The 27469-nt window shown below is 57.8% G+C and overlaps 1 protein-coding gene across 2 annotated transcripts; it reads left to right on the plus strand.

Annotated features, from left to right (window-relative positions):
• Positions 1-1363: 1363 nt before the first annotated feature.
• PSD4 (pleckstrin and Sec7 domain containing 4) lies at positions 1364-24609 on the plus strand. 2 transcript variants are annotated; one of them, XM_054509727.2, is made up of 18 exons: positions 1364-1673; positions 8604-9632; positions 11011-11115; positions 11429-11507; positions 12007-12388; positions 15134-15310; positions 15746-15826; positions 15971-16083; positions 16323-16381; positions 16551-16640; positions 17715-17758; positions 18153-18313; positions 19369-19439; positions 19558-19724; positions 20059-20097; positions 20249-20393; positions 20588-20731; positions 22310-24609. In XM_054509727.2, the coding sequence occupies exons 2-18, from the start codon at positions 8724-8726 to the stop codon at positions 22565-22567; spliced, it is 3024 nt and encodes a 1007-aa protein (XP_054365702.1). In that variant the 5' UTR covers positions 1364-1673; positions 8604-8723; the 3' UTR covers positions 22568-24609. The 2 variants fall into 2 exon arrangements, with proteins under 2 accessions (XP_054365702.1, XP_045740527.1); XM_045884571.3 differs by lacking the exon at positions 20059-20097 and having other exon boundaries at positions 1365-1673; positions 11011-11136.
• Positions 24610-27469: the final 2860 nt, after the last annotated feature.

A 27469-nucleotide genomic window follows, 5' to 3' on the forward strand; every position in this document is an offset into this window, starting at 1 on the left:
GGGCACAGTTCTATAAAATCCCGAATACAGAAGGAGGGGCAGCCTGGGAGAGGTGAGGAACCGGGTTAGCATTGCGGTGAGTCTGAGGCACTGGTGAGATAAGCCTGCTCTCCCATTTGCCAGCCCCAGAGAGGGAACAGTGGAGGGCCTCATCGGATGTGTTCAAATATGTAAAAGTTACAACTGCAGCCCACAAAGTGTTCTATAAAGTGAGTCCTGTCCTCCTGCCTCCCATCTTAATAGTGACCGGGGGGTCCAGGCTTGAACTGAAATTCTCGGCCTCCCGCAAATGTGGCTACTGCAGCCGAGCCCACTTCCAACCTCCAACCCCTGCCATTGCCCACCTCCCCTCCACCGTCTCTACCCTGTATCACGTGTGCACGCTGGGGTGGGGGGCAACGCCTACAGGCGCAAGCCCCGTCCACGCCCTCCCTGTCTCTAGGGCCGCACAGAGCGGTGATGCAGTTCCTCATGGCAGGCAGATGGCGCGGGGGCCCGGAAGCGGAGACTTCCAGGCTCCTGGGTGCTCTGAGGGTGGTGGAGAAGGGCCTGGTGGGCCTGGTGGGCCTGGTGGGCCTGGTGGGCCTGGCCTTGTGAGAGAGGGACGCAGCTGGAGGAAGGGAGAGCTGGAGCTAGGCCCTCTAAACTATGGGCCGGGGTGGCCTGGGTCAGAAGGTACTCTGCTTCTGGGACCTGCTGGTGGCAGGGTCTCCGGGACACTTGTAATTGTGCGGACTGGAGCTTGCGGGTGGGGGCGGGGTGCAGGGGCTTTGGAGCCTCAGCAGGGAAAGTGGTAGCCGTGGGGGCTGGAGACGTCGATTGTGCAGAGAGAGAGGAGACTGGTGCGTGAGCGTGGCTCCCCACCAGCCCCTGTCTCACACTCGTGGACGCCTGGGACCTGCGTCCTGCAGACACATGATGGGAATTCAGCAGTGGGAACGCATGACAGTTGGTTCTCATGGTCGGACACTCTGAGTTCGAACCTCAGCTGTGCAACCCTAGGCAGTGGAATAACCTCTCTGGGCCTGCCTCCCATCTGTAATGGATATAGCAGTGCTCCATAAAGGAGCTGAGAGGGGCGGCTGAGGTGCCACCGGGGGACACTTTGTAAAAAAGACAGTTGTATCTGCACCGCGGTTACCTACATGAGAAGAAGCCACACCGCGTTCCCAATGTCATTTATGAGAAACAGGAAAAGGAAAGCTGCCAGGCCCAGGGCCTCCTCTGTCCCCCAGGTGCCTGGCGGCAAGGGACCGCCAGCTGGGGCAGAGATGAGAACCTGGTGACAGAACCACAGGGAGGAAGGGGGTGGGGCCTGTCCCCAGCCCAGGGCACAGCACCTTCCCCTTTCTCTCCCCGGGGCCCTTGACTGGGGAGAAGGGCGTCGGCACTTCTCTCTGGGCCTTGTGCTGGGTAGGGGCCTCCGGGCAGCGGGGGGCCTGGGGAAGGGGGCCAGAGGCAGTGGGCCTGGGAATGGAGGCGCTAGTCTTGTGGGCAGGAAGTGTGAGGTGGCGAGCAGCTCGGGAGCCCTGGGGAGGCCGCAGGGCGGGAGGGGTGAGCGAGTGGTGGTGAGGGGAGCGGAAGTCGGAAGCCCGGCAGCAGCATTCTCCTTTCACGGGTGGACGGCCCTTGCATCGGGAAGGCCCGCTTACCCTTTCCCGGGGCCTTTGGAGGTGAGCAAGGTGGGCCTGCTGGGGGTGGTGCCCGGGAGGGAGCTGGGGGGAGCAGGGGATGCGGAGAGTCCCGTGTGGGCCCTTGTGGTAGCTGCTGGGGCAGGTGGACAGGAAGGAGGCCTCTGTGGGCCCACTGCGTCCGCACCTTCTGTGAGCCCGGCAGGGCTGCCATCCTCACCTTCGTCTTCCTTCTCTCTGTCCCCCTCCTCCCTCAACCGACCCCTCCCAATCTGGCCCCTACTTACCCCGGCCTCTCCAGAGCCGCTGGGGGTCTGCAATTACGAAGGGGGACGGGGCAGAGGAAGGGGCTCCTTCCTGAGCCCCTTGTGGGCCTCCCTGGGTCCCTAGTGATGACTGTGGCCGGGTACCCAGTGAGGGCTTTTGTGGCCAGAGGCCCCCAGTGAGCCTTGGAGAGGCTGGAGAGAAGGAAGCCAGACAGGCCTGGGCTTTGGGGCGGGGGCAGCTTTGGGTGCAGGCACTGTGGAGCTCAGATGCAGAATCCACCATTAGGGGGCCCCCAGCTCTACCTCGCCTTTCGGGCCGCACCCCAAGAGGCGGGGTTAGTGCTAGGGACCCCAGTAGCTGGCTTGCCAGGGCAGCCTAGGTTTAGACCCACTGACCTGATGTGTGACGACCATCGTTTTACTCGCAGAAGCCTCCCTGTTTGGGACACTGAGGCCTTCTGCTCGTAGCTGTCATCCTCGTGGTAGATGGAGTCTCACGGAGGGAAGGTCCTTTTGGGGCCTAAGATCCTATGGTTGGTGTCACTTCTCTGCTAAAAAAGGCAGGGGAGGGTGACCTGTCATCAGCAAATAATAAATACCCCTCAGGCCTGTTGAACCTCAGCCAGGTTGGAAGGAATGTGCCTCAGATGGGCCTGTGTCCCCAGCCTCCTGGGCCTTCAGAACATCCCAGAGCTGCTTCTTTCTACAGATAAGGAACCACCCAGCACAGGGCTTAGAACCTGGGCTGCTGGGCTCTCTGGGGAAGGAAGGGGAGACCCAAGAAGGGGTGAGGGTGGTCCAGCCTGGCCCTGAGCCCTCCTCGGGGGTCCTTGTCCTTCCCAGGGGACAGCTGCTCTGGGGACACAGCGGTGCTCTGCCCCCATTCTCTCTGTACCCCAACATCTCTGCCCCATCTTCTCTGTACCCCATCCTCTGTGCACGGCCATTCTCTCCTCCCTCTCTTTTCTCCCTGCCTGAGCCCCAGCTGAACCCCCGCCCCCGCAGGGTCCTCAGCACCACTGCTCCCGCCCCCCCGCGCCCCCCGCGCCCCCCCCCCCCCCCCCCCCGCCGTGCACACTAGCATGAAGGCTTCTTCCGTGTGCGCAGGATGTGGGGCTGCCCCTAGTCCTGTCTCTCACAGTGCTCTGGCCCAGGTTCAGACGGGAGCATCTGTCCTGCAACTCCAGATAAGGAACTTCTCTATTCCTCTGCCCTCTGGATGACATCCCTAACCTGGCTCCTCCGAGGGCTGTGTGGGGACAGGCCACCTCCTAAATCCCTGGACGGGCCAGGAGCCTCTGCTTTTTCCATAGGAAGGAAAGATTTCCAGGGCAAAAGGGAGGAATGTCTGCTGAGTCTAGAAGCTTAAAGGGAGTGAGGAACAGAGACAGGTCGCTCAGGGGGAGGCTGAGCGTTGAGGGAGCCCCCTGGGAGGGTTGTTTGTGGGCTTGTTGGTTTTGGCTTCTCTAAATGACCAGCAAAGGAGCAAAGTTGAACTGAGCAGGACGTGCTATTGCTGAGCACCTACCCGGGGGCCAGGCCAGCGGCAGCTCTCAGACCCGTCCTGCTTTATCACAAATCTACAGAATAGCTTTACTCCATCTTATTTCCTTATTTTACAGATAAGGAACCAGGTGAAGTTTTTGATCAGAGTCACAGAGCTCGTCAGTTGTAGGCTCATCTGTGAGCCTCCAGACGTAGGGGGGCTGCAGACATTCAAGGCTGCCACCTCCCCCCTCGCGGCAGGCTCTCCCCCAGCCTCCTGTGGCCTCCCTGTACTTCAGAGTACAGGCTATGTGCCCAAGCAGCAAGCAGGGGGGTGAAAAGCAAACCCACTCTCAAAAAGTACAGTCCAGGAGCCAACTGGTCTCCTTGCCCTCAAGATCAAGACAAAGTTGCATTGAAGCCCAGGGCGAGGTCGGGTAGGGGTGGAGGGACTTAGGCCCCTTGATCCCCCAGCAATCAGATTCTGCGCCCTGTACTCCCATCAGCCAGGCCCTGCTTAGCCCCTGCAGCGTTCTCCACTAAGGTAGAGAGGGGGCACCTCCCCCACCTCCTCTCTCCCCTCTAGCCTCTGCTCTTTCCCATTCTTTCCTCTCACTATCTCTGGAGCTCAAAGCATTTTGTTGGATTCCATAGAGTCATTCCACTTCTCCCGGAACTTACCCTTCCACTCCCCAAACCATCGGAGGGCCGCTTTATTTTGGAGGTGAACAAAACCCACCTTATGAGGCACGTGGCAGACTTTCTTCCTCCTTTGTTCTGGTTAGGATACCTGAGACAAGCCATTTCAACAGAGATTTCACTGAACATCAGGGCTGAAAAAGTAAACCAAGAAAATTCTCGGTGTGGGAGACCTGGGCTTCTGGTCCCCAGTTCCTGGCCCACCTCTGCCTAAGAGGTGCCATCCTACCTCCAGGAAAGAGAAGCCCTTGCTCCACCCTTGACCCTTGCCATGTCAGGCTGCCCCCACCCAGGTGACTAGTGGGACTGCCTTGATGGTCATAGGAAGTGACCTTACCCCTCAGTTCATCCTACCCCTTCATTCGGGGAGGAGCAATTAAAAAAAGGAGGAGAGAAAGAGGGAGAGGAGAAGGGGAAGAGAAAGGGAAAGAGAGAGAGGAAGAAAGGAGGCAGGGGAGGAGAGACGCTTCTTAAATTCTCAGTGCCAATGGCCTTGCACAGGCGAGCACAAACAAGGTGATTGCATGGGTCTTCCTCACGTCTCCTCCTCTCTATCCAGCTGCTGCCTGGGAGCCAGGACCCATATGAACATTTTGGCTGCTGGCCTGGCAGGACCCTACCTCTGGGAATGCTCTGCCCCAAGGGCACTGGGCTTCCTGGGAGGAAGGAAGATGCGATTGGTTCATGGGCAGACTGCCCTTGGGAGAAGTTGTGAGGCCAAAATGATGCTAAATCTCCTCCAAGCCTCAGTCTCCCGAGTCCTCTAGTAAGGTTATTGAGGAGGGGCTTTCTGGGGATCCATCCCTCCCACCCACTCATCCATCCATCATCCATCCACCCATCCCTCCATCCTTCCCTTTTATCCATCTGTCCATCCATCATCCATCCATCGTCATCTATCCATCCACCATCTATCCATCCATCAGCCTTCCCTCCCATCCATCCATCCCTCCCTTCCATCCATTCATCCATCCATCCACCCATCTTTCCATCCATCCATCCATCCGTCCCTCTCTTCTACCCCTCCCTTGCATCCATCCATCCATCCATCCATCTTCTCATTTCCACAAACATTTTTGGAGTACCACTTCTGAGTAAAGCAGGCACTGCACTGGACAGTGGGAAAACAGATGAATTCAAGAGACTCTCTGCTTCACAAGTAATTCATGCTTCCTTTAATCCATGAAGGCGCAAGGGAATTGATTTATGGGTGGGGGGAGAGAGTGATACTTAAGAGAGCCACAGACCTGGATGCAGACCCCAGCTCCCCTACTTACTAGCTGAGCTCCCTGGGTCCATTTCTGACAGTCTCTGAGCCTTAGCTTCCTTATTAGTAGGAAAGAAATGTTACCACTTGTCTCATTCATGGGGTGGCCGTCAAGACCCACAGATGAGCTCATGGCTGTAAAGCACCGAGCTGGGTGACTGGTGCGTTGCGGGGCTCTGTCCATTCTTTTCACCTCCCCCAGGGGGTAGGGTTGCTAGGTAAAATACAGAATGCCCAGTTAAATTTGAATTTCAGTTAAACAGTAAATTTTTAGTATCAGTATGTCCCAAATTTTGGGCATCCTCTGTGTGTATTTGCCAATGGCAACTCCACCGTGGAGCCGTGTGCTGCCCGTTTGGAACTGCCAGCCTAGAGCCAGGAACACCTCCAGAGGGCTCTATCACTCCCCAGGTGTCCCAGAGACACCACTAACCTTTAACTTTCGAATGCACTTGAACTAAAGTGTTAAGGACCCCCAGCCTGAACTTTGTAGGTGGGAGTGGGTAAAACACATGTACTCAACTGATTCAGTCCTTCAGCCCGTCCATACTGAGACAGGTGAACAGAAGCACAAAGAACCTCTCTTCTTGGTGCTCACGTTCTGGGAAGGGGATGCAGATGAGGACCGTGTGGGTAAAGCACCCACAGTCACACCCTGGGATAAATGCTCTGAGACGGAGAGTGAGGGGTGGGGTGTAGCCAAGGTTGAGTTTGATTCAGAGTCATGGCCTAGCCAAACCGCACACCTCTTCCCCCACCCAATGCTCGATCTGTCTGTCTGCTTCCTCCCTCCATTCCCCAGTCCCCACCCCACCTCCCTCAGGCCCTTCAGACTCCTCAGGCCCCAGAAATCTGCGCTCTCCTTTTTGGTCTCTGGAAAACTGCTACAGCTTCTCTGATTTTTTTCCCCTGGAGCCCACTGAGGAATGCCCGGCTTCTTCAGGGAAGGCACATCCAGTGATCTTTGATGCCTAGCAGAGTCATGAACATCTACCCGTAGGGCTCCTTAATTCATATACAGAGTTATTTAGAAGTACATATTTGCAAAGAGGAATGCGTGGGACTGTTGTCTCATACAAATTGCAGGATAGCCTTCCCATGGGCCGAAGCTAGCATTTCCCATCCCAGTTATTGGCGTTTGAACTTGCCCTATCAAGTGAGTTCACTAATGAGGGTAGGGGGACTGATGTTATCCAGGCCAAGTGCTCTCATGGCCACAGGGACGTGTGGAGGAGGGAGCACCGGAGCAGGGGTGTAGGGAGGGGAGCCAGCTAAGCACAAATAGACCAGATCTTGGCAGGGAGGGGGAGGGTCAAGGGACATCGGCCTTGGGGTCTGGACGTGAGCTGTAAACAAGGTGCTTCCCTCCACCTCTGTCTCCTAATGGAACTGCCTTCCCAGTGTCCCCTGTACCCTGTGGGCTGCTTACTCGAGAAGGCTGCAGTGGGGGGATCTCACCTCCTCTCTCACACTGGCCTGGGGAGGGAGGTGTGGATCTGGAGGGGCTGCCCAAGTGGGTTGCGAGACTCACTCCCCCTTCCCCCTTGGAAATAGGACAATGGCAGCTCTCTTACGCAGAGAGGTCAGAAAGTAGAAAACGTTCCGCTGCTTTGGGGGAGGAAGGTATTCTGGGATTGCCCCTCGGGACAGCCGAGGACTTAGGGAGCAAAGCATATGCATCCTCAGCCTATAACTGGGGGCTGGGGTGTGGGGTGGAGACAGAGAACCGAGAAGGAGCAAAGGCCGAGCTAGGAGAACTATCTGAGAAGAGCCAAGGGCGAGACTAGGGCACACCGATTTGATTCAGAGCACCGAATACAAGATTAAAAATAAGGAACAGCCCCACCTTTGGGGAAAGTACGTTCTCCACCGTCACTGCAGGAACTTGGCGGCCCTGAAGGCTGGCCAGGGGCCTTCCCCAGGGACTGTGAGGCCCGAGTTCAGCAATGACAGATTCTTGCTCCAAGGGTGGACTGGGGGTGTTGGGACAGAGAGGGAAAAGTCCAGAAAGGGGTTCTGTTTCTGAGGGACTTTTAGGAAGAGGCCCTCAGGAGGAACAAGAAACTGAAATTCATGGTGGTCCTGTGTCATTTCTGCAGGCGCCCTCCTGAAAGAGGACACGGTGCCAAGCTATGTTTTCTAGGTGACCTTAAGCAATAGGTTTGGACAGTAGGCCCCCCACCTGACCCTGGTTTTGCAGCTCTGAGGGTTCCCATTTATCGAGAGTCTCATGGTAGGCCAATAAGTAGGCATCGGGGGGGGTCACAAGTTGGGAGCAGGTGTGTGTTGCTTTATACCTTTGTTCCCCCCAATAGTTGAATACAGCACACAAGCTCACACAAGACTTCAGGGTGGAAACACGTGAGTGAAGGAAGTGGGCCAAAGGCAAAACCAGAGAAGATGTGATGGAGTCAGGGGTGCATTCAGTGCTGGGGACCTCTGCTGGAAGGGGCCCATGCACTTAACCCTGAGCAGCCTGGGATCCACTACCCATCGGGGAACGGGTCGGGTCAGGAGTTGCATAGTGTCTGTGGGCTCAAAACAAGCCCTTGTTCTCAGGGCCACCCAGAGAGCCATGTGACTTGTCTGCATGCAGAGGATGGACACGTGCGCTCCTGGAAAATGCCCTTCAAGATTCCGCGGCTGCTTCCATGTGGTGCTGGTGCGGCCCACGAACTGGGCAGTGTGAGCAGGTGTGGTGCAGCCCCCATGGGCTCGGCCACTCCCTCTCCTCCCCGTGCTGCGGGGTAGGCCCAGGGGCAGGGGGTCCTGCCGTCGGGGGGCCCGGCTGAGTGTAGCTCAGCGAAGGATGAGGCCCCCCAGGGCTCCTCGCCTCCAGTCTGTATCTATCTGGCTCCCACGTACGTTGCTTGATGTGTGTTTTCGGCTCGCCACTGCTTTCGTGCCGTTCTGAGGAACGTCCACCTTCCGCTCCCGCCACCAGCCACTTCAGGGTCTCCTTTCTCCGTTCCAAATGCCCAAGAGAAAGATCCAGTGTGTCCCGTTTATCTTTTTCAGCGAGGCCACTCGGCCACCTTCAGCCAATAGATGGGTGTCTTTGGAGCGGGTGCTGCTGTGGTGTGAGTGGTTGGAGTTGTGGGGCGGACAGCTTCCATGGCGCCCCCCTCACCCCAGGCCGGGCTGTGGAGGGCCCGCGCCCCTCAGCCGGGGCGGAAGCCTGTCTGGTACGCAAGACGTGGGCCTCCAGGGGCTGGGCGCCCTTCGCTAACCCACATTTGCTTTGGGCACTTGCAGGGTAGGCGTGGATTCCCCGCTGCCCCCACCCTCCCCCGGGCCAGCGCTCCCCCGGTCCACACAATGGGACTGTGAAGGCAGACACTTCTGGGGGCGCCGGAGCAGCTTGCATCCTGGAGGATGGGTGACGACAGACTCTCTGAACACCCCAAGCCCGTGGAATTTCTCAACCTCCATTTGGGAGACAACCTGCAGCCGGGCCCAGGAGCACGCCTGAGGGAAACGTGCAGCCTTCCTGACCCTCCCGAACCTCGTGGGGAACAGACCTGGGCCTCTGAGCCTCCTGAGAGGCCAGATGCTCTCCCCTCTTCCCAGGGGGAGCCCAGGCCCAAAGCGGCGCCCCCCGGGTCACCCGGAAACAGCCATCCTCTGGGGAACCCGAGGCAGGGCCAGAGCACTTCCACCCAGGTGGTGTTCTGGGCAGGCATCCTGCAGGCCCAGATGTGTGTCCTGGACCTGGAGGAGGAGCTGGAGAAGACAGAGGGGCTCAGGGCTGAGCTGAGGTGCTGTCTCCCTGCGGCCCCCGTGGAGCTCCCCCCTTTCCCCTCGAGCCCCGCAGGCCCCCGGAGCTCAGGCCTCCACCCCAGCTCACCGGTGGAGGCGGCCCAGCGGGGAGACAGCAGTGGCCCTGAGGCGGAGAACCAGCGCTGTGTGTGGCCCAGGGAGGGAGGGACAGACTCCTCCCCGGAGTGGGGTGCTGAGGAGGAGAGTGTATTCTTCGACAATCCCCTCTTTTTGGAGAGCCCTCGCTCGGACACGAGTGCTTCTGGAGCTCGTTTTTCCTGGGGGCTCTCAGACTCCCATGAGCCCCAGTGTCCGCAGACCCTGGAGCCTCCACTCCCAGGAGGGGGAGAGCTGTGGGAACTGGCCAGCGAGCCGGGTTCAGGGGATGGCACAGCTGATCACAGCGGACGCACCACACCTTCATTCCCTGTGCCCACCTACAAACCTCACTCCTTCTCGTGGACTGTGGAGGATGGGGCCACCAAGGGGACCCCTGAAGCACCTCCTGACTCGGGGGAGAGTGAGGTAAGCCGAGCCCTGGGGACCAACCCACGGCGGTGCAGAGGGACATAGAAGGAAAGGCCTTTCTCTGTGGTCACCGGGCCCAGAACACTCTTTTTTTTTTTTTAAACATTTTATTTATTTATTTATTTATTTATTTATTTATTTATTTATTTATTTATCTTTTATTAAATATATTTATTTATTCATGAGAGACACACAGAGAGAGAGAGAGAAGCAGAGGGAGAGGCAGGCTCCCAAGGAGCAGGGAGCCTGATGCGGGACTCGATCCCAGGACCCTGGGATCATGACCTGAGCCGAAGGCAGACGCTTAACCGTCTGAGCCACCCAGGCGCCCCAGAACACTCTTTTTAGATGCTAGGGCCTTTTGGAATCCTGAAGTAGTGTGGCAGAAAAGCAGGCCCAGTGTGGCCTTCAGAATTACAGGACACTGTACAAATGCCATGATGTCAACAGAACGTGATGGCCAGTAAGTCCACAAATGTCTCCATTTCACCAGCTCCGGAGAGGCTGTGTCTGGACACATTTGGAGAACAAACAGCTCCTCCAATTGCAGTGTGTTCCAGGCCATTCTTCGACTCTACCCCTCCCACCTCCAGGACATTCCCAACCGTAACAGGGCAGCGTTCAGCCTGCAAGATGCCCTCTGCCCCAAGCAGGGAGATAGCTGTTTTAAGAGTCTGGTCTCTTGAGAGATTTCAGCATTTGGTTACTTTGAGTTCACCGTCTTTCATTCCCACCCAGGCACCTCCCTCCCCAGGGTCGATAGATCGGGTCGCGTGACAATGGCAGAGGTCCTTGATAGCAACTAGGACAAGCTCTGGGGATAAGTGGCAGGAGACCGTAGGGAGCACAGTTTTCCCAGGGAGCCCTCTGCTCAAGAGATAAGGAAACTCAAGATGGCAGAGCGGGGCTGTAACTTTCTAATCTCTCGGGTCCCAAAGAACAATGCAGAAGTGCCATTAACCAGACAGCTCTCCCACCTGACCCCAAGATCACAGGAGCTGCTAGGTACTGTTGGAGATCCCTGACCCGAAGGCTGGGGCGTCCAGTGCGGGGCGTTGTGGCTCTGTCCCGTGAGAGTGCATTCTCGCGACCTTGTTGCTCTAGGGCCCTTGGGGTCCTCAGAGGGAAGCCTGGGAGCCCCATCCTCAGCAGGTGGCATCTGCTCCCATCCCAGTGCCTGGGTGCTGTCACCCTCCCTATAATACAGCCTGTCCTTGGGCTGGTACTGCAGACCACAGAGGGAGGAGGACGGGGGCAGAGAAGACTAGAAGTCAGTGAGCATGGATGAGGGACTCTGGAGGCCTTGCAGGGTGCATTAAAGGCCCTAAGAACAGTTTCCCTCCGGTCAAACCTCTTGCCTCTCCTTCTCTCTCAGACTTCTCTGGCAGACAGTCTTGACCCTGCCCCACCTGCTGCATCCTGTGTGGACAAAGCATTGGCCTGGGAAACAGGACAAGTCGGATCTGATCCCAGCTCTGCCGTACGTCCTGTGCAACCTTGGGCAAGTTACTTACCCTCTCTCGGCCCCTCCTTCCCCGTCTGTATGGAGGAACGTGAGCCCTGGTGATTCTCGATTTTCGGAGCAGGCATCAGCACCCCTAGGATGCAGGTCTTCTCTCATCCAGGATTCCTCCTCTGAACTGAGGGCCCAGACTCGACTGGGGCCCTACTGTCTGGGTGGGAAGAGAGCAGGGAGGGAGGGACCCTGGATACTCAAAGTCATTCTCCCCCCCTCCCCCTCCCCCCTCTCGGTGCCTCCAGGGCTCATGGAAATCCTGTGCCTCTCTCAACAGGCCCTGCCCAGCCCAGAAGGCTGGCAGACAGAAGAGGGTCCTTCCTGGCCCCAGGTGCCTCTGATCTCCCAGGACCGAGGTGAGATCTGTTATGGGCTCTGGGAAGTTGGGTGTGGGAGGCTTTGGATCTGGGTGGGGACAAAGATCTCCTTGGATCCATAGATATCTTTAAGAAGTCCCATTGTATCGGGTTGAAACCAAAGCAGGGGTGAAATCCTGTTTCTCCTTCTGTGACTACATTCATACAATGGGTTTTAAAAATGCTCATTTCATAGAATTAATGAAGAAATGTGCCAAAGACCCAGCATTTCTGATGCCTGGGTCTTAGGGGTTTAGGAAGTCCTGAGCCCCAGGGTTGCCTGGAGACGGGAGTCCTGGGAGCCCTCTGCCTGCTGCCTCTGCATGTGGGAGGTCCCTGCCGCCGCCGCCTGCTGGAGGAGGGACAGAACGCGCTGCCCAGCTCCAGGGGGAGGAGCCCCAGGGAGGGAGCCTGTGGAGGTGGCAGCCCAGGCGGTTTTCCCCTTGGCCCTCAGGCTGCTGCTCGCCCCATGTCAGCTTCCCTCCATGCTCTTCCTCAGGTGACAGTGATGCTGAGTGTCCCCAGGAGTCTGCTCTGCGCATCTTGGCTCCTGGCCCCTGGGGGAGCCCAGCCTCATCGCCAGAACCTAGCAGCCCTGAGTCTGAGAACAGAGGCCCCGGCCCCAGGCCCAGCCCCGTGTCCTCCCGGGAAGGCAGCCCAAAGCCCCGGGGCCCCCACTGGGACAGCAGTCTTCCTGAGCGGACACTAGATGCTTCACGCCCTTCACTCTTGGAGACAGGTGGGGCAGAGCCACGTTTCCTGGAGAAAGAGGAGGCAGGAGAGGCCCCACAGCCAGGGGAGGAAGTAAGGAGTGAAGGCCCAGCCAGGACTCCAGAGGCTGGAGCCGTCCAGCCTGGTGCTCGCTTGACCTCTGCAGAAGGGTAAGTGTTCGACTAAGCAGCTCTCTGGCTTCTAATTGTGGATACATTTATGAATACCCTGGTCTGGATGGAGCATGAGAAATGCCCATTGGGATTTAACATACTAACATCTATTAAGCCAGGATTCTATGACTGGGTGTCAGCAGTTTTGAGCAATACTGGAGGGTTTGAAAGCACGCGAAACCCCAAAGCAGACAGACACATGGGGCAGGATTTGCGTGTGCTGAGGCAATGGACCAAGAGCCTGGACACCAGGAGAGGGGTGGGAGGTGTTCAGCGGACCTGACCAGGGCCATGTGCCCAGAACAACGGGAATCATGCTAGGCAGGGCGGGGAGTGGGAAGGTCAGAGCTTGTGATGTTGCTTGTCACATTGCTTTGACCTTGAGGAGGTGCCTGGGAGAAATCCATCAGTGAACCTTAGGCCAAGGGTATGGCTCAGATCTCAGGGGAAGCCAGAACCCCAAGGGGAAGTTTGACTGGAACCAAGGAAGTGGATCTTGGGGCCCATAGCAGGATCGATTAACCCCAGAACTGTGGTCAGAGGCAGGAATAGGACCACTGGGAAACCAACCTAGATGTCTGCCTGCCTCCGGAAACTGCAGGGGGCTGTCAGTGCCTGGGGCCTCCACCCAGGAAAGGGTTTTTTTTCTCTGGCTGGCCGAGGAGGGACATCCTGAAGAGGCTGGGAGGAACCAGTGATGGTTTGGGTTGCACTAACGTGAGGGTCGGCCCCCCCCCCCATGTCAGTGTCACTGGGTGATGGGGCCAGAACCTCAGGCAGTGTGTCTCTCTCATGCATCTGGAAAACTATACAACCTCTGGAGGTGTTGGGAGGCTTGGGAATCAGGGGAGTCTTTCAGGATCGGAGAAGAGAGGGCTCGTCATACCAAAACTAAAGTCAATTCAACCCAAAATAAAAGTAAGCAAATCCACCTGAAATGAGAACCATATGTTCATAGTAAGTAATGAAAAAAGGCTCGATTGGGGCTTTTCTTGCTATGATGCTAAATATTACATAAATAAATAAGTTTAATCTTATTTTCAGCACAATATTGGATTAATTTTCCTGGCCCTAGTTTGCTGGTCCAACGGGATGTTTCATTTGTGCTTGACTATCACAGTGAGGTCATGGAGGTTATTTTTATCATATTTTATTTTTTCATTTTATTTCATTTCATTGCAATTAATTAAGTTTTTATTTTTTATTTGTTTGAGGTGGGGGAGAGGCCGAGAGAGAGGGAGACAGAGAGAGAATCCCAAGCAGGCCCCACGGCTCAATTAATTTAAAAACAGCTTCATTGAGAAATAATTTGCATACCATACAGTTCACCCATTTAAAGTACACAGCCCCATGACAGTTTATATTTGCATTATTTTTTCCCCAGAAGTAACTCCCCATCTAGATATTATTTTAGTAACAACACTAGTCGACTAGGTCATTTCTGTAAAAGCATTTTAGAGCTTGCTCAGCTGATGATCAAATAGTTCTCTTCAGATGTGACGTGCGTGTCGTTATTTTTCTCCCTTCCAACTGTCCACCGGACCTAACTCCTTCGGTTCCTTGTTTGTCCCTGGCTTTTCTGCGATTCCTGGAATCTTCTGGCCTCACTGACACGGACTTCATGAAGCCCTGTGTTTTTGGGGGGTGAGATTTGTAGGTCACTTTTCAGTGGGGCTCCGTTAACGCTGGCCCCCCTGGGTGTGCAGGAGCCTCAGGGAGAAGTGAGCAGAGAAGACACGGCCCAGTCGGGGGCAGAGATGGGCGTCTGTGTTAGGAGAGGGGGGCTGTCGAGCGCAGCCTCATTTGATAAGTGGTCAGTCTATCCGTGAACATTTGCAGGTTCTGCTGATGTTGTTTACCTGTACATCTCCGTAACTGTGGTCACTGGGATCTGGAATATTCCGATAAGGAGGATCCCCCAGCCCCGGCTGTCGTGTTGCAGGGGAAATGGAAGAGTCCGGCAGAGACTGGGCTTGGTGACCTCCAAAGTTCCAAGCATCAGATGCTGAGTGTTCCCCGAGGGTGTCGGGGCGGCCTGGTCCCGTGTATGTTCATAATAAGAACAGGTCACCATGTGGGCCCCTGAGGTGCGGGCTTGCTTTCCCACAGGGCTGCCGGTGTGAGAGGGAAGAGGTCGGAAGCCATCTCTGACCACAACCCCAGCTGTCGCCATGCCTGAAGCCAGTCTGGCTTCTTGTTCTTCCCTCACCCTTGCACCTTCCTTGGCTCCAGCTCTAGGAGGGAAGCCTGGGGCCGGGGCTGGGAGGGGCAAGGGGGCAAGGAGGCATCAGGAGCAGGGCAGGACAGGTGAGGGAGACAAGTGGCTGGTGGGGGTCGGGGAGACGAATGCCATCCCTCCTGGGGTTGGATTCAATACCACTGGCATCTTCAAACGGCTGCACCTGCCACCTGAGGTGAACTGGGCCCAGAACGTCCTCGTGGTTTACCTGAGAAGGTGCTGGGTGCTAAGCTTGGCTCCAGCCCTTGCTGGCCTGTCAGGTACACCACCTCTCTGGATCCTCCCGGCGCCCAGGCCAGGCCAGGCCAGGTCAGGGACCAGTTTCCCCAGTGAGGCCCTGGTCCAGCTGCTCCCCCCCGCCCCCGGCACTCCAGCTCCCCTGCTGGGCTTTGGGTGTGGACTCTGAGCACCTCTTCCGTGACTGACCTGGAGGGACGCTTGACCCGGTACTCCCTCCTGTCCATCCCACGTGGTAGTCTGAGGACACTGTTGGACCTTTGCAGGCTTCCTGAGAGCCCCATGCCCCAAGCGCAGTCCCCGGAGGAAGGCCAAAGGCCACAGACTGGAGACAAGCTGGCTAATGGTGTCAGCACTGACAAGGTGGCCTGCAACTTGGCCTCTCGCCTCTATCACCTGGAGGGCTTCCGGAAGTCTGAAGTGGCTGCCTACCTGCAGAAGAAGTAAGGGGCTTTGAGCCTGAGCACGGCTGGAGGTTGCGTCAGCAGAGGGAGAGTGGTCAACGGACTCCATCCACTGGCCGCCCCACTGCTGACCTTCACCCCATCGTTCCCGTCCTGATCCGTCCCCCCCGTCCCCTTGCGGCGCCTTGCCTCTTCCTCTTAGTCCCACTTGTCACCCCTTCTCCACACTCTTGAGCCCTGCCTAGAGCCACCAGACCTGGCCACCTTGTCTCCCCCACCCAACTCCACGTGTCCTCCCCACTCAGCAGTAGACGGGTGCCCGTGGCAGACCAGACCTGGGCCGCCCCCTTACCCTCTCACCCTCTGGGGATGTGCGCAGGCCCTGGGGCCCCTAGGCATCCGCGGCCCCAGCCCAGACCCCTATCCCCCCACCCCCGCCCCCATGCGGGCTTCATTCCTATTTCCTTTCCGCAGCAATGACTTCAGTAGGGCCGTGGCTGAGGAGTATTTGTCTTTCTTCCAGTTTGGAGGCCAGAGCCTGGATAGAGCCCTCCGGTAAGGCCTCCAGGCCCTCTCTGGGGAGGAGGGATGGCTGGGAGGTGCTACCCCGGTGAGGCCAGACTCTGATCGGCCCCCAGCTCTGGAGCCTGCTGGCTGCCGCAGCCTGGGCTCTGGCCTGGACTCTGGCCCTCCTTCCAGGGACTTCCTCCAGGCCCTGGTGCTCAGCGGGGAGACTCAGGAGCGGGAGCGAATCCTCTACCAGTTCTCCAAACGCTTCCATTACTGCAATCCCGGGGCCTTCTCCTCCGCAGGTAGGGAGGCGTGGGTCCCGAGGGCAGGGCAGGGCATGCTGGGGTGCCTGGGAGAAGGATGGCATGGGAGTGTCCCCCGGGTCTGCTCAGGCGTCCACTGAGTAGCAGCCCGTGGGAGCGTGTTCGGGGGCTGTGGAGAACCAGAAGCACCTAGGGTCACCCTGCCCCGCGTGGGCAGTGGAAAGGCAGGAGTCGTGGTTGTAACGAGCTTCCTCTGTACTCCCCTCCCTCCGGGGCAGATTCCGTTCACACCTTGACCTGTGCCGTCATGCTCCTCAACACGGACCTGCACGGACAGGTGAGGGGCGGGGGAGCTCGAGGCCAGCGGCCTGGGATAGGGTCATGGAAGGGCTCCAGGGGAGGTAGGTCTGGAGGACTGGAGAAGGTTCCAGAGTGGCCGACAGGGGGGTTATTCTCTGCGGGTGGGGAGTGTGTGCCCGCTGCCCTACCTCTCACAATGGCCACAGAACATTGGGAAGAGCATGAGCTACCAGGAATTCATAACCAACCTGAACGGCCTGCGGGACGGCGGGAACTTCCCAAAGGAGCTGCTGAAGGTAAGGAACAGGGGGCTGCCCCCTGGGTTCGTGATGCCAGGGCTCCCTCTGTAGCTCCTTGTCCCCCGGGGGCGGGGGGGTGGGTGATGCTCAGCCTGGGCCTGGCTCTGCTGCCATGCCCTTGGGAGGCCACAGCCCGTTTATGGAAGGTACTAGAGTGTGCGTCCTCGCCAGCAGCAGCACCTTGGAACTTGTTGGCTTGTGTGAATTCGTAGGCCCCCTGCCTTGGACCTACTGAATTAGAATCTCTGGGGCTGGGACCCCCTAAAATGTTCTCTGAAGTTTCCAGGTGATTCTGAGGCATGGGGAATCTGAGATACACTGGGGTTTTGGGTTCTCGGAACGAACAAAGGGCAAGGTTTTAAGTGGCAGTAAGTCTGAGACTTAGGAGCTGGATATTCTAGGGTTTGAATTCTCGTCTTGGGCAGCTTGCTCGAGTTCGTCCTGGGGTAGCGCCCACTTTACAGTGTGGTGCCCACAATGAAATAAAGGTCGTCGGGGGCCTAGCACGGCGCAGGGCACACAGAGTTTCACATGCAATGATGCACTGGTTCTTTTGTCTGTGTGGTGAACATTTCTGGAACTGTCGCTGTGTGCCCGGCACCCTGCGAGGCATTGCCAGGACTACGAAGGCAAGCGAGATGCACAGCCATGAATACCCTTTGTTAGGTCACTTTCTCATTCCTTCACCATCCATTTGTTGCCCCTGTTTGTCAGCTGTCCCTGCTCTCAGATCCGTCTGGGCAGGATGGTACTGGATGATTCATTTCCTTTCCGGGAGAACTAGCTCAGGCCTCCCTAAACTCAGGTAGGGACTAGGATTGCTTTGCTCATCCTGTCTGCAGCGTCGGGCACGGTGCCTGGCATGTGGTGAGTGCTCCGTAAACGGTCGCATGCACGCACGCACGCACGGGCACATGGATGCACGCGTGAGCTGCTTCCTGCTCGAGGAGGAAGGACAGCTGTGCTGGGGGTGGAAGAGGCAGACCGCAGCTTGCCCCTGTCCTACCTCTGCCGGGCAGAGTCTGGGCCCCACGGGCCGAGGCTCCCTGCCCACTGTGTCTTCTGCTCTAGGCCCTCTACTGGTCTATCCGAAGTGAGAAGCTTGAATGGGCCGTGTAAGTGAGAGTCCCCCCCCTTCCCTCCACTCCCCGCTCCCCTCCCCTGTCTCTGGGCCTGTCCTCCCTCCACCCGCCCACCTGAGAGTTGGAGGAGCCCGGGGGAGGCGGGGGGGCCTGGACAGTGCTCCCCTCTGAGTGAGGTGCAGCCAGAGGCCGGGCCCTGGGTGAGTCTCCAAGAGGGTAGAGGGGTCCAGGTAACACCTGGAGAAGCCAGGGGCCATGGGGGATAGGGATGACAGGAATGATTGGGCTGGCTTTGAAGGACTCCTTTGGGGGGTCCTGGGGTACGGCTCCCCAGTGAGAGAGAGAGGGTGGGGGGTGCTGAGGCCGTGGGCACCTCCTGGTGGCCTTTGCCCAGTCAGTACCCCCAGCCTGATTCTCTGATGTCCAGGGATGAAGAAGACGCAGGCAGAGCAGAGAAGGCCCAGGTGTCTTCCCACACCGGCAAGATGAGCAGCCCCTTCCTCCAGCTGGCCCAGAACCCCACAGCGCCCACCTACAAGCAGGGCATCCTGGCTCGGAAGATGCATCACGATGCGGATGGCAAGAAGAGTGAGTGCCTGCTGCCCTGCTGTGTGGAGAGCTTGTGTCTGCCGCCGAACCCACATGTGTGTGCGTGCGGGCGTGCAGAGTGGCTTGGCACAGGGCCACGGGCTGACGTGTGGGCCGGCGTGCAGAAAGATGGCACGGGTCAAGGACAGGCAGCCTGTGTTCCTTCCTTGATGGTGACCATGTGCTGGGTGCCGGCTAGGACGCCAGGGGGCGGGGGTGCAGAGACAAGACAGACCTAGGTACTCCCTGCCCCCCAGCCCCCCGTGGTAAGGGGGAGGTTAGATGAGCACATCAGTGTCTGGGATAAAAGGTGGACATGGCTGAGGGGTGTAGGGAGGGTGAGATCAAGTATGGGGGTGTGGAGGAGGGCTAGGTTTTGGTTTGGTTTGTGGGGGTGAGATGTGGCGGACAGGGATGGGTGAGGCTTCTGGGAAATGATGGTATCTGAGCTGAACCTTGGAGGACAAGAGGCCAGAGGGCATTCCCCTCAGACAAAGGAGCAGGCAGAGTCTGCTGGGAACAGGGTGTGACAGAATGGCAGGAGGTGCGTTTGGCCTCACTCTGCAGACAGGTGGAGACTTTAGAGCAGGGCAGCGACAGGACCAGAGCAGTAATGGGATCTTGGATGGATAGGACAGGGTGCGGTGACTGGCCAGGGAACTAGCATTGGGCCGCAAGAAGCCACAGGGCTTGAGCAAGGGTGGGAGGTGACTCTAGGGAAGCCAGCCTTCTTCTGCAAGAGGACCTAAGCCCTGTGCCTCTCTGGATGGGACCAGAAAGACGTCTGATGAATTCATATCCTACTCTGGTCAGGGCCATGCCTCATCGATCCTCTGCCCTCACATCTGCTTTTGTTGTTGTTTGTGGGGTCCGAGCATGACTGCCTGGGTGTGAGGCGTGGCACCTGCTTGTTCCTGATTGTTTTGTGGTGTTGGTATGTCGCTGAGTGTTTACGTGCACCTGGGGAGGGACTGAGTTGGCGGGGAGAGGGGACCATGTGTGTCTGAGTCTGATTGGGGTACCAGCACCTCCTGTGTGTTCTGCTCCTGGGGCAGCGCCATGGGGCAAGCGCGGCTGGAAGATGTTCCACACCTTGCTTCGAGGGATGGTCCTCTACTTCCTGAAGGTAGGAAGGGGGTGCACAGCCCTGACAGGCAGGGTGGGGAACAGGGAAAGGCCCAGAATGGTTCGGACGGTGGGCCCCTGTGATCACCTCTTTTCTGAGACCCTGTGCCCCATGGCAGGGAGAGGACCACTGCCCCCCTGCAGGGGAGAGTTTGGTGGGACAGATGGTGGACGAGCCCGTGGGGGTGCACCACTCGCTGGCCACGCCGGCCACCCATTACACCAAGAAGCCGCACGTCTTCCAGCTGCGGACTGCCGACTGGCGCCTCTATCTCTTCCAGGCTCCGTAAGTCCCCAGGGGGACGGACCAGCAGCAAGGCCCTGGCTCTCTTGTCCCTGGTCCCTTGCTCACCACTCTCTGATGGCTGCTGGCCGGGGCCCTGGTGGGAGCAGGAGAATGCTGCGGCTGGCAGGGGTCCTAGGGGTCCTGCACCTGCTCCCCTGACCCCACCCACTTTGCCACTGCAGCGCCTCTTCCCTGGTCGAGCCTCCCGCCGCCCCCCCCCCATCAACCCTCCTACTTCCGAAGCTAGGATTCCAGGAAGCCTCTAGCAATTGATTTTTTTTTCTTTCTTTTTTTTTTTTTTTTGCCTTTGATCTAAAATCTGTTGCCTTCCTAGATTTTCCTCTTTGACGGATGATGATAACCACCGGCAGAGGTCAACCACCTCGACTGGTGGCCAGGCTTCTGGCTTTTTGAGGCGCTGGGTCCTGAGAGTCTGGAAGGCTGTGCAGACCACAGGGGGCTGGGGGGAGAGAGGCAGGGCCGACTCTGTCACCTTGGGGTCTGACGGCCTCCTCTGCCCTCAGCACTGCGAAGGAGATGAGTTCCTGGATCGCGCGCATCAACCTGGCGGCCGCCACGCACTCGGCACCGCCCTTCCCGGCCGCGGTGGGCTCCCAGCGCAGATTCGTCCGGCCCATCCTGCCTGTGGGCCCGGCCCAGAGCTCCCTGGTAAGGGGAAGGCGACTGCCCGGGCCCCGGGGACGAGGTGGGAGATGGCTGCGCACCTGGCCTAGGAACCGGGAGGGGGGTGCGGTGCTCACCTGGGCCTGGGAACCAAGGGAGGATGTGTGGGCTGCGCACCTGGGGCCGGGAACGGAGGGGGGTGCAGTGGGACAGCTTCCCCCTCCGCCTCCCGCTCCCAGGAGGAGCAGCATCGATCCCACGAGAACTGCCTGGACGCTGCCTCCGACGACCTGCTGGATCTGCAGAGGAACTTACCGGAGCGGCGGGGCCGGAGCCGCGAGCTGGAGGACTACCGCTTGAGGAAGGAGTACCTGGAGTATGAGGTCAGGCTCCTGAGTCTCCGCCCTCCCTGCTCTCTCCCGCCCCCTCGGCCGGGCCCTCTGCCGCCCTCTCGTGGCCGCACCCGGCCTTGCAGCCTTCGTTCCCGGGGCCGCTCAGGGCTGCGGGAGGCCCCGTGTGCGCTCTCGCGTGCAGGGGCTTGCACAAAGTGTGCGTGTCCGTGAGCACTCAGACCCCTTCACTTCTTGTCCTGGGGGTACCTAGAAGCTGCTTGTCTGGAAACACTCACAGGGGACGTTTTATCACTTTCACCTAAGAGTATACTGTATTTGGCTTTACCTAAATTGAAAGGAAAACGGTATTTTAGTTGAATTATTTCCCCTAATACCTACCTAGTACTAATAGGCAGTATTTATGGAGCTTGTCTTACTTGCCTGTATTATCTTGTTTAGTTGTCTAACAGCTCTGGGGTAGGGACCGTTATCCTCACTTTACAGATGAGCAAACAGGCAAGGAGAGATTAAAACAGCTTGTCCAAACCTGATGAATTCATATCCTACTCCGGTCAGGGCCGTGCCTCATTTATAATCCTAACTGAGGACCTTTTTAGCCCTCTGATCGATGCCGCACTGTTTTATCCCCTGACCCCCCAGCTGACCCCCTACCCCCTTTCACCTTACACCTCTGGTCAGTGCACGCGTTCTGGGACCCGAAGCAGGAGGGGTAGGTGAGGGGCAGTATGAGAACAGAGGGGGTCAGAGCCATCCAGAGGTGGAGACCAGAGAAGGGAACGTCCGTGTCATCCCCGGCTGTGTTTGCGGGGCCTCGTGCTGCCCCCTCCCTGCCTTTGTGGTCCATCCCTTGGCTTGTTAGGTGCATCCTCAGCCGTCGGTACACTGCTTCGCAGGGGCCCTGGGGTGACAGGACCCGCTCTGCCTGCAGAATTCTAGCCTCTCCCTGCCCATGAGCAGCTGCGACCTGTAGCAAGCCCCTGCCCCTCCCTAGACCTCATTCCCCTCCTTATAAAGTGGAGACAATGATTCCTGGGCCACCCAGCCACCCAGGGCTGGGATGAGGCTCTGGTGGAGTGGAGGATGAGCATGCACTTAATACACTGGGACCCGTATCCGAAGGCTGCTAGTTACGGAGGCTTTCGGAGCGTTAAACAGATGAAGGTAGTTAGCATCCCGCTCTCCAGATGCCGATTGTTAAAATGCGATTCAGACTCAATTAGGCTTCAGTACAGATGTGAGCTGTTTGTGTGCCGCGCCGCACAGATCAGGCCTAGTGGGTTATGGATATTTTAGTGTCTCGGGGATGTAACATGTTCTGGAGACGTTAGTTACAGCACTACAGGGTGGTGGCTGTTAGAACAGGGCTGGGCTGGTTATAATACTGTCCAGATAACTGCAGGGTTTGGGCACGGATGTGGCTCCTGTGTCCTGCAAAGTCTGCTTGCTCAGGCTCGGTGCGGACGTTGGCTGTTGGTCCAGCCCTCTTTCTGCAGAAATCTTTACCACCAGGGCTGTGTACATGTGGGAGCAGTCTGCCCCTCATGATTCCGGCCTCCTCCCGCCCTGGAGCTGAGGTGGCACTAAGGTGGTGGGGCCCATGTGTTGCAGAAAACCCGCTACGAGACCTACGTGCAGCTGCTGGTGGCCCGTCTGCACTGCCCCTCGGATGACCTGGACCTGTGGGAAGAGCAGCTGGGGAGGGAAGCCGGAGGCACTCAGGAGCCCAAGCCCAGCCTGAAGAAGTCCCACTCCAGCCCATCCCTGCACCAGGAAGAGGCCCCCACCACGGCCAAGGTGAAGCGCAACATCTCGGAGCGCAGAACTTACCGGAAGATCATACCCAAGAGGAACCGCAATCAGCTCTGAGGCTGGCACCACCACAAGGACTCTGGCCCCGTGTTCGGGGGGGACCTGAGAGACCCCATGGAGGAGCCTTGTTTCAGGGTCCGTGTTGGGGCATGAGGCCCTCCCCTTGCCCGCTGAAGGACAGGCCCTGTTTCTCTGCAGTCCTCACTGGAGCTCTCCTAATACTGCTGTGCCCACCCCCACGGCAGCCCCAGCTGCCCCAGTCCCTGCTCACTCCCAAGGGAGGACAGAGGTCAAGGGATTGGCTGCACTCCCATGTCACCCTCCCCCCTTCCACAGTCCAGAGTGGCCACATTCTTGGGCCTGGGGGCAGCTCAGCGCTTATTTGAGAATCAGAGCACCCGCGGGCCCTGAGCTTCCAGAAGGGAGGCTGGGGCAATGGAAGCCTCTGGGCAGTCAAGCCGGGGAGCCACAGCCCTGAGGATGGTCTTGCTCTGGGAGTCAGGTGACCTGCGGTGGGAGGTCCTGGGAGACCCCAGCCAGCCTCAGGTGACTGGGAGAGCAGGGTGGCTCGGCCCCGCCCCCTGACAGGTAGGCCTTCAGTGGGGCTTCGAGGACAAACTCGGTGAGGCTGACTCTGGGGCCCTGGGCCTTTGTGTCCTTTCTCCCTACAATCATCCACACACCCGGGGCAGATGAGAGAGGCCCCACCTCACACATCCAGTTGCTAATCATCAGAGCAGAGCCCTTGGTGGTCAGTGAGGGCCAGAAGGGGTTGGGGCCTCCAGAGCTCCATGCAGAGCCCTGGAAACAAGGGGCCTTTGTTTCCCCAGAGCAGGGAAGGAGGTCCTCCGGGTTCAGACCCCTGGGAGAGGCCGAGAGGCAAGAGGCCGTGATACATCCCCTGGGGTCTCTCTTGGAAGGAGCTGGTCTGAGAGCTGGGAGGGCCAGGTAGAAGGCTGACTCCCTCCCACACACCCCATCCCATAAAGTTGCATTCCCAAGGAGGGGCACCAGGCCACCTTCCAGACCCCTCTTTCTCCCCGCCAGCTCTCAGGGGGCTTTGCTGCCTTTCCTGGGCAGTCCCCTTGTGCTGCCCTCTGGCTGCCTCCCAGCTGGGCTCTGGGGGAGGTTCCGGACACTCAGGGACCTCAGGCTCTGCCTGTGGGAAGGAGGCTGGGTTGGCGAAGCAGCCACCATTGTCTCTGTTCAGCCAAGTGTGCGAGCAGGCTGCCCGCCAAGAGGGCCTCTGCTGCCTGTCTGCGGCCTGCTGGCTGGCGCACTGCTCTCCCGCCTTCCTGCCGGGGCCCCTCTCCTCCCATCTGTGCTGGAAACCAGCCCTGGGGTCTGGAACGCCACCAAGTGGGGCTGGCCCTTGGGGACCACAAGGGGTGTCTGGCCAGGGCTCAGGGCCGGGCCGGGTACCAAGTGGGTGCACAATACATGCAGGCCAGTGAAGAAGGAGGTGTGCACGAATGTGTCAGGAAGGGAGGGTCAGGCAGATGTGCACAGCTGGAGCCACCTGCAGGGGGCCAGGCTGGGTCTCCCTTCGCCCGGGCGCGTCTGTGCCTATGCGGGTCTGTGTGCCTGTATACGGGTGTGTGCGTGTGTGTGTGTGTGCACGTGTGTGGAGCACTGCGCTTGCAGGCTGTCAGAGCCTTGGGGGGCCTCAATCATTTGTTCATCCACTCATTTGTTCATTCATTCATTTCACAAATAATATTGACCACTTTTTATGGGCCAGGACGAGGGCATTCCAGAATGACTGAAACACGTCTCTGGCCCCCCGGTGGTAGCAGTCCTGGTCTCTGGTTCCTTGCTGTCACATAGAGGTGCACTTCATCTTGCGGGGGAGGCCTGCTGAAGACACATTCCCACCCTCTGCTCAAGGATTCGGATTCAGTAGATCTGGGTCAGGGGCACGGATATATATTTTTAAAGCAGCTTGGGTCACTGATGTGCAGTTAATAGGTGAGAACTAGCAACAAGTAGATGTGACTTGTCCCAGGACCGACACAAGCTTGGCCTTGAGTGGGTTATTTGACCTCACTGAACATGTACCCATATTCCTAAAACCAGAATAAAAGGTGAAGGTTTGTCTGCATTTGTGCACGTGCGTGGCACTTCGATGCTGCTTTGCTCGTGTGGAATGGCACCTGTCTTTCACCTGGGCACCTGAAGCCTCCCGAGAGATCCGGGCTTCAGGGCGCCACCACCTGGCACAGCTCGCAGACTGCGTGGTTAGGCTGCAGTTCTGACGTGTGACCGCTGGGGGGCGGGCTTGTATCTTTCAAGTTTGTGGGGCCCGGGTGTCCAGCTGCAGAGCTCCGCTCCCTGAAGAAGAGGAAGTTAAGTCTGTTTGTCCCCAACCATCAGCAGAACCAGGACCTTCCACTTCCCTAAACCCAGGTCAGGCCTCCCACCTTCTGGAGAAGTCAGCCTTGCAAACGGTTCTGACTCTTGACATCTTCCTGCAGATGGACAGGAAAAAGGTTTTCCGGAGCCATATGTGGGCAGCCTAGAGTTCCCCAAAGAATTGTCCCCACAAAAGTGAAAAGTGAGTGAGCTCCCAGTCCCAGTCCTGAGGTGTGGGGCAGATCTGACCCACAGGCCTCTGTCTGACCTTGTGTCCACCCTCGCTTCCTTTCCCATCTGGGAAGTGGGTTGGGGCATCTCTGCAGACATGGGACAGGCACTGTAAGGCTGGCTGAAGTTTGTCTTTGGTTCCTTCATTCCTTTCTAGGGGGGCTCAGCCTCCAGGGCCCTGGGCCCGCCATGACCCAGGTGATACCCCAAATGTAACCTCTTCCTGGTCTCCCGGCATCTCCGTTTTGTGTGGCTTTCTGCTGATAACATTCATTTGTTGGTTGTTTGCCAGGCGCCAGAAAAGAGTAAAAGGCCGCTGAGGCCCAGGGCTTGGGTCCTTTCCTTTTGGGGGTCAGAGTCCAATGGCGACAACAGGTGGGCTGTATTGGAAGGAGCTGGGCTGCAGGGCTGGGGTGGGGGTGGGCAAGGGAAACGCGGCAGTAAGGTGGAGGGGCAGGTCACACAGGACCTCGCCTGCCACCGAGTGGGCTGTACCAGCCGGAGAGGCACAGGCTCGTGGCTTGGGAGGCAGCCAGCCTGGGAGTCTTGCTTTAAGAAATGACTTGAGTGAATAAGGCCAATAGGTAGAGTCAGAATAAGGCCTGGAGACCCTCTGTACTACCTGTGCAACTGTTCTGTAAGTCTAAAATAAAAAAATGAAAACGGGGGGAAAAGCCAATGGCCTGGAAACTTAGGACAACCTGGCAATCCCCCTTCCGGCCCTTCTCCCTCCCTTACCGCCCCCCCACGCGCATGCCGGCACATATTCGCACATACTTATGGCTTTCCTGAATGCCACACTCCCCGCCGGGGCTCCTCCCCACTGCCCCTCTGCCAGCTTTCCTGGCTGTCTCTGTCCCCTTGCCGTCTAACCATGGCTCGCACTTTCACCTGTCCCTTCCTCCTCCCTTCACTAGAAGAAGAGGTGTTCACTGCATTCCTGGGACTGACCTCCTCCCCGAGACCACACACCACCCCTGCTTCTCCTGCCTACCATGACCGCTCTGCCTTGGCGGTCCCATCTGAGTCTTTGGGCCTATTTTCTACCCCCTTCCTTATCCCTTGCAAACAACTTCCAGTATATCACCCTCGCGAGGAAAAAGGAACAGAAAAACCTGCATTTGACTCTTCACATGTTGTGGCTGAGACCCACAGATGTGTGGTCTTTGCCAGCTGTTTCTCTCCCGTTCACACCTGGCTCCCGTTCACACCTTGCAAACTGGCTTCTGCTCTACCCTTCCCTGAAATGGGGACACACCAGAAGGGCCACTGATGACCCTTAATCCTCAAATCCAATGTCTTCTCAGCCTTCATGCCCCTCACCTCTCAGTGACCTTTGACCCAGAGACCTGCCTGGCCCTGCACAAGGCCCAGCGCGATCTGGTCTCAGCAGCCGGGACCGGGAGTCGGACTGCCTGGTATCGAGTCCCAGCAGTCCCTTTTCTAGCTGACTGCAGGCCAGTTACCTAGCCTCTTGTACTTCGGTTTGCTTCTTTATCAAATGGGGATAATAATGCTATTTACCTCACAGGGTCTTTGTGAAGAATAAGTAAAATTATGCACGTAAACATCTCAGAACAATGCCTGGCACCAAAGGAAAGCCTAGCAAGTTAGCTATTAGTTCACGGCCTTGCTGGCCTTACCACATGCACGCTACCCTCCTTGGGGCCCAGCTTAGGTTCTGCGAATGCAACCAAGGCCTTGGCTTTCCTTCTTCCTGGAAGGTGCAAGTAACAAATCTGAACTCAAAAAGGCTTTAGCAAAAAAAATGGGGGGGGGGGCCATTTCATCGCTCCCATAATGGGACAGTCTATATCCAGGTCAGGTAAGGCTTGAACTAGGGCTCTGCACTGTGCTTACCCCCTTCTGTTCTTCTGGGCTCCATCTCCCAGGCTAGGAGGCAGGAGCAGCCCTCATGGTCCCAAGATGGCCCCCGTAGCTACCAAATCGCCCTCTTCTGGGTGCCAGTCTAGCCCATAGAGACCATCTGCTTCTTTCCAGGAATAGAGTCTCTCTGAGCTGCCCACTTTGAGCCATGTGCCCCGCTTTGAGCCAACCACTAGGGTCAGGGGCTTAGGGTAGTCAGAGTCCACCTTCTGAGATGGGGGTGGTGGTGGGACAATATCACGCAAAAGATGGGGACTGGGACCAGCTGCGGAGAAATTCTGAGTCCTACTAGTACCAGGAAGGGGAGGAAACCAACTGTATCTGGATGCTGCCTCCTCCAGGAAGCCTTCCTTGAGCCCTGCTCCCCCAGTTAAGTCTGTAACTTTCTACATCCCTTGCTTCCCCTGCTCTCCCCTCATTCACTTCCCTCTTCTTTCTGTCTCTGCTCCCAGTAGAACGTACGCTTCCCAAGGGTAGGAGCTGGGCAAG

This window comes from Mirounga angustirostris, unplaced genomic scaffold (genome assembly GCF_029215605.1).
Source record: "Mirounga angustirostris isolate CCGP_5_RB_7025 unplaced genomic scaffold, mMirAng1.0.hap1 SCAF_10, whole genome shotgun sequence".
NCBI lineage: Eukaryota > Metazoa > Chordata > Mammalia > Carnivora > Phocidae > Mirounga > Mirounga angustirostris.

Excerpts from the sequence above, each read along its gene's own strand:
- PSD4 (XM_054509727.2), top strand. The coding sequence starts at position 8,724 with ATGGGTGACGACAGACTCTCTGAACACCCCAAGCCCGTGGAATTTCTC. Across the intron at positions 12,389-15,133 it reads CGCTTGACCTCTGCAGAAGG|GCTTCCTGAGAGCCCCATGC; the intron begins GTAAGTGTTCGA and ends GGACCTTTGCAG. Across the intron at positions 16,084-16,322 it reads CGGGGCCTTCTCCTCCGCAG|ATTCCGTTCACACCTTGACC; the intron begins GTAGGGAGGCGT and ends CCTCCGGGGCAG.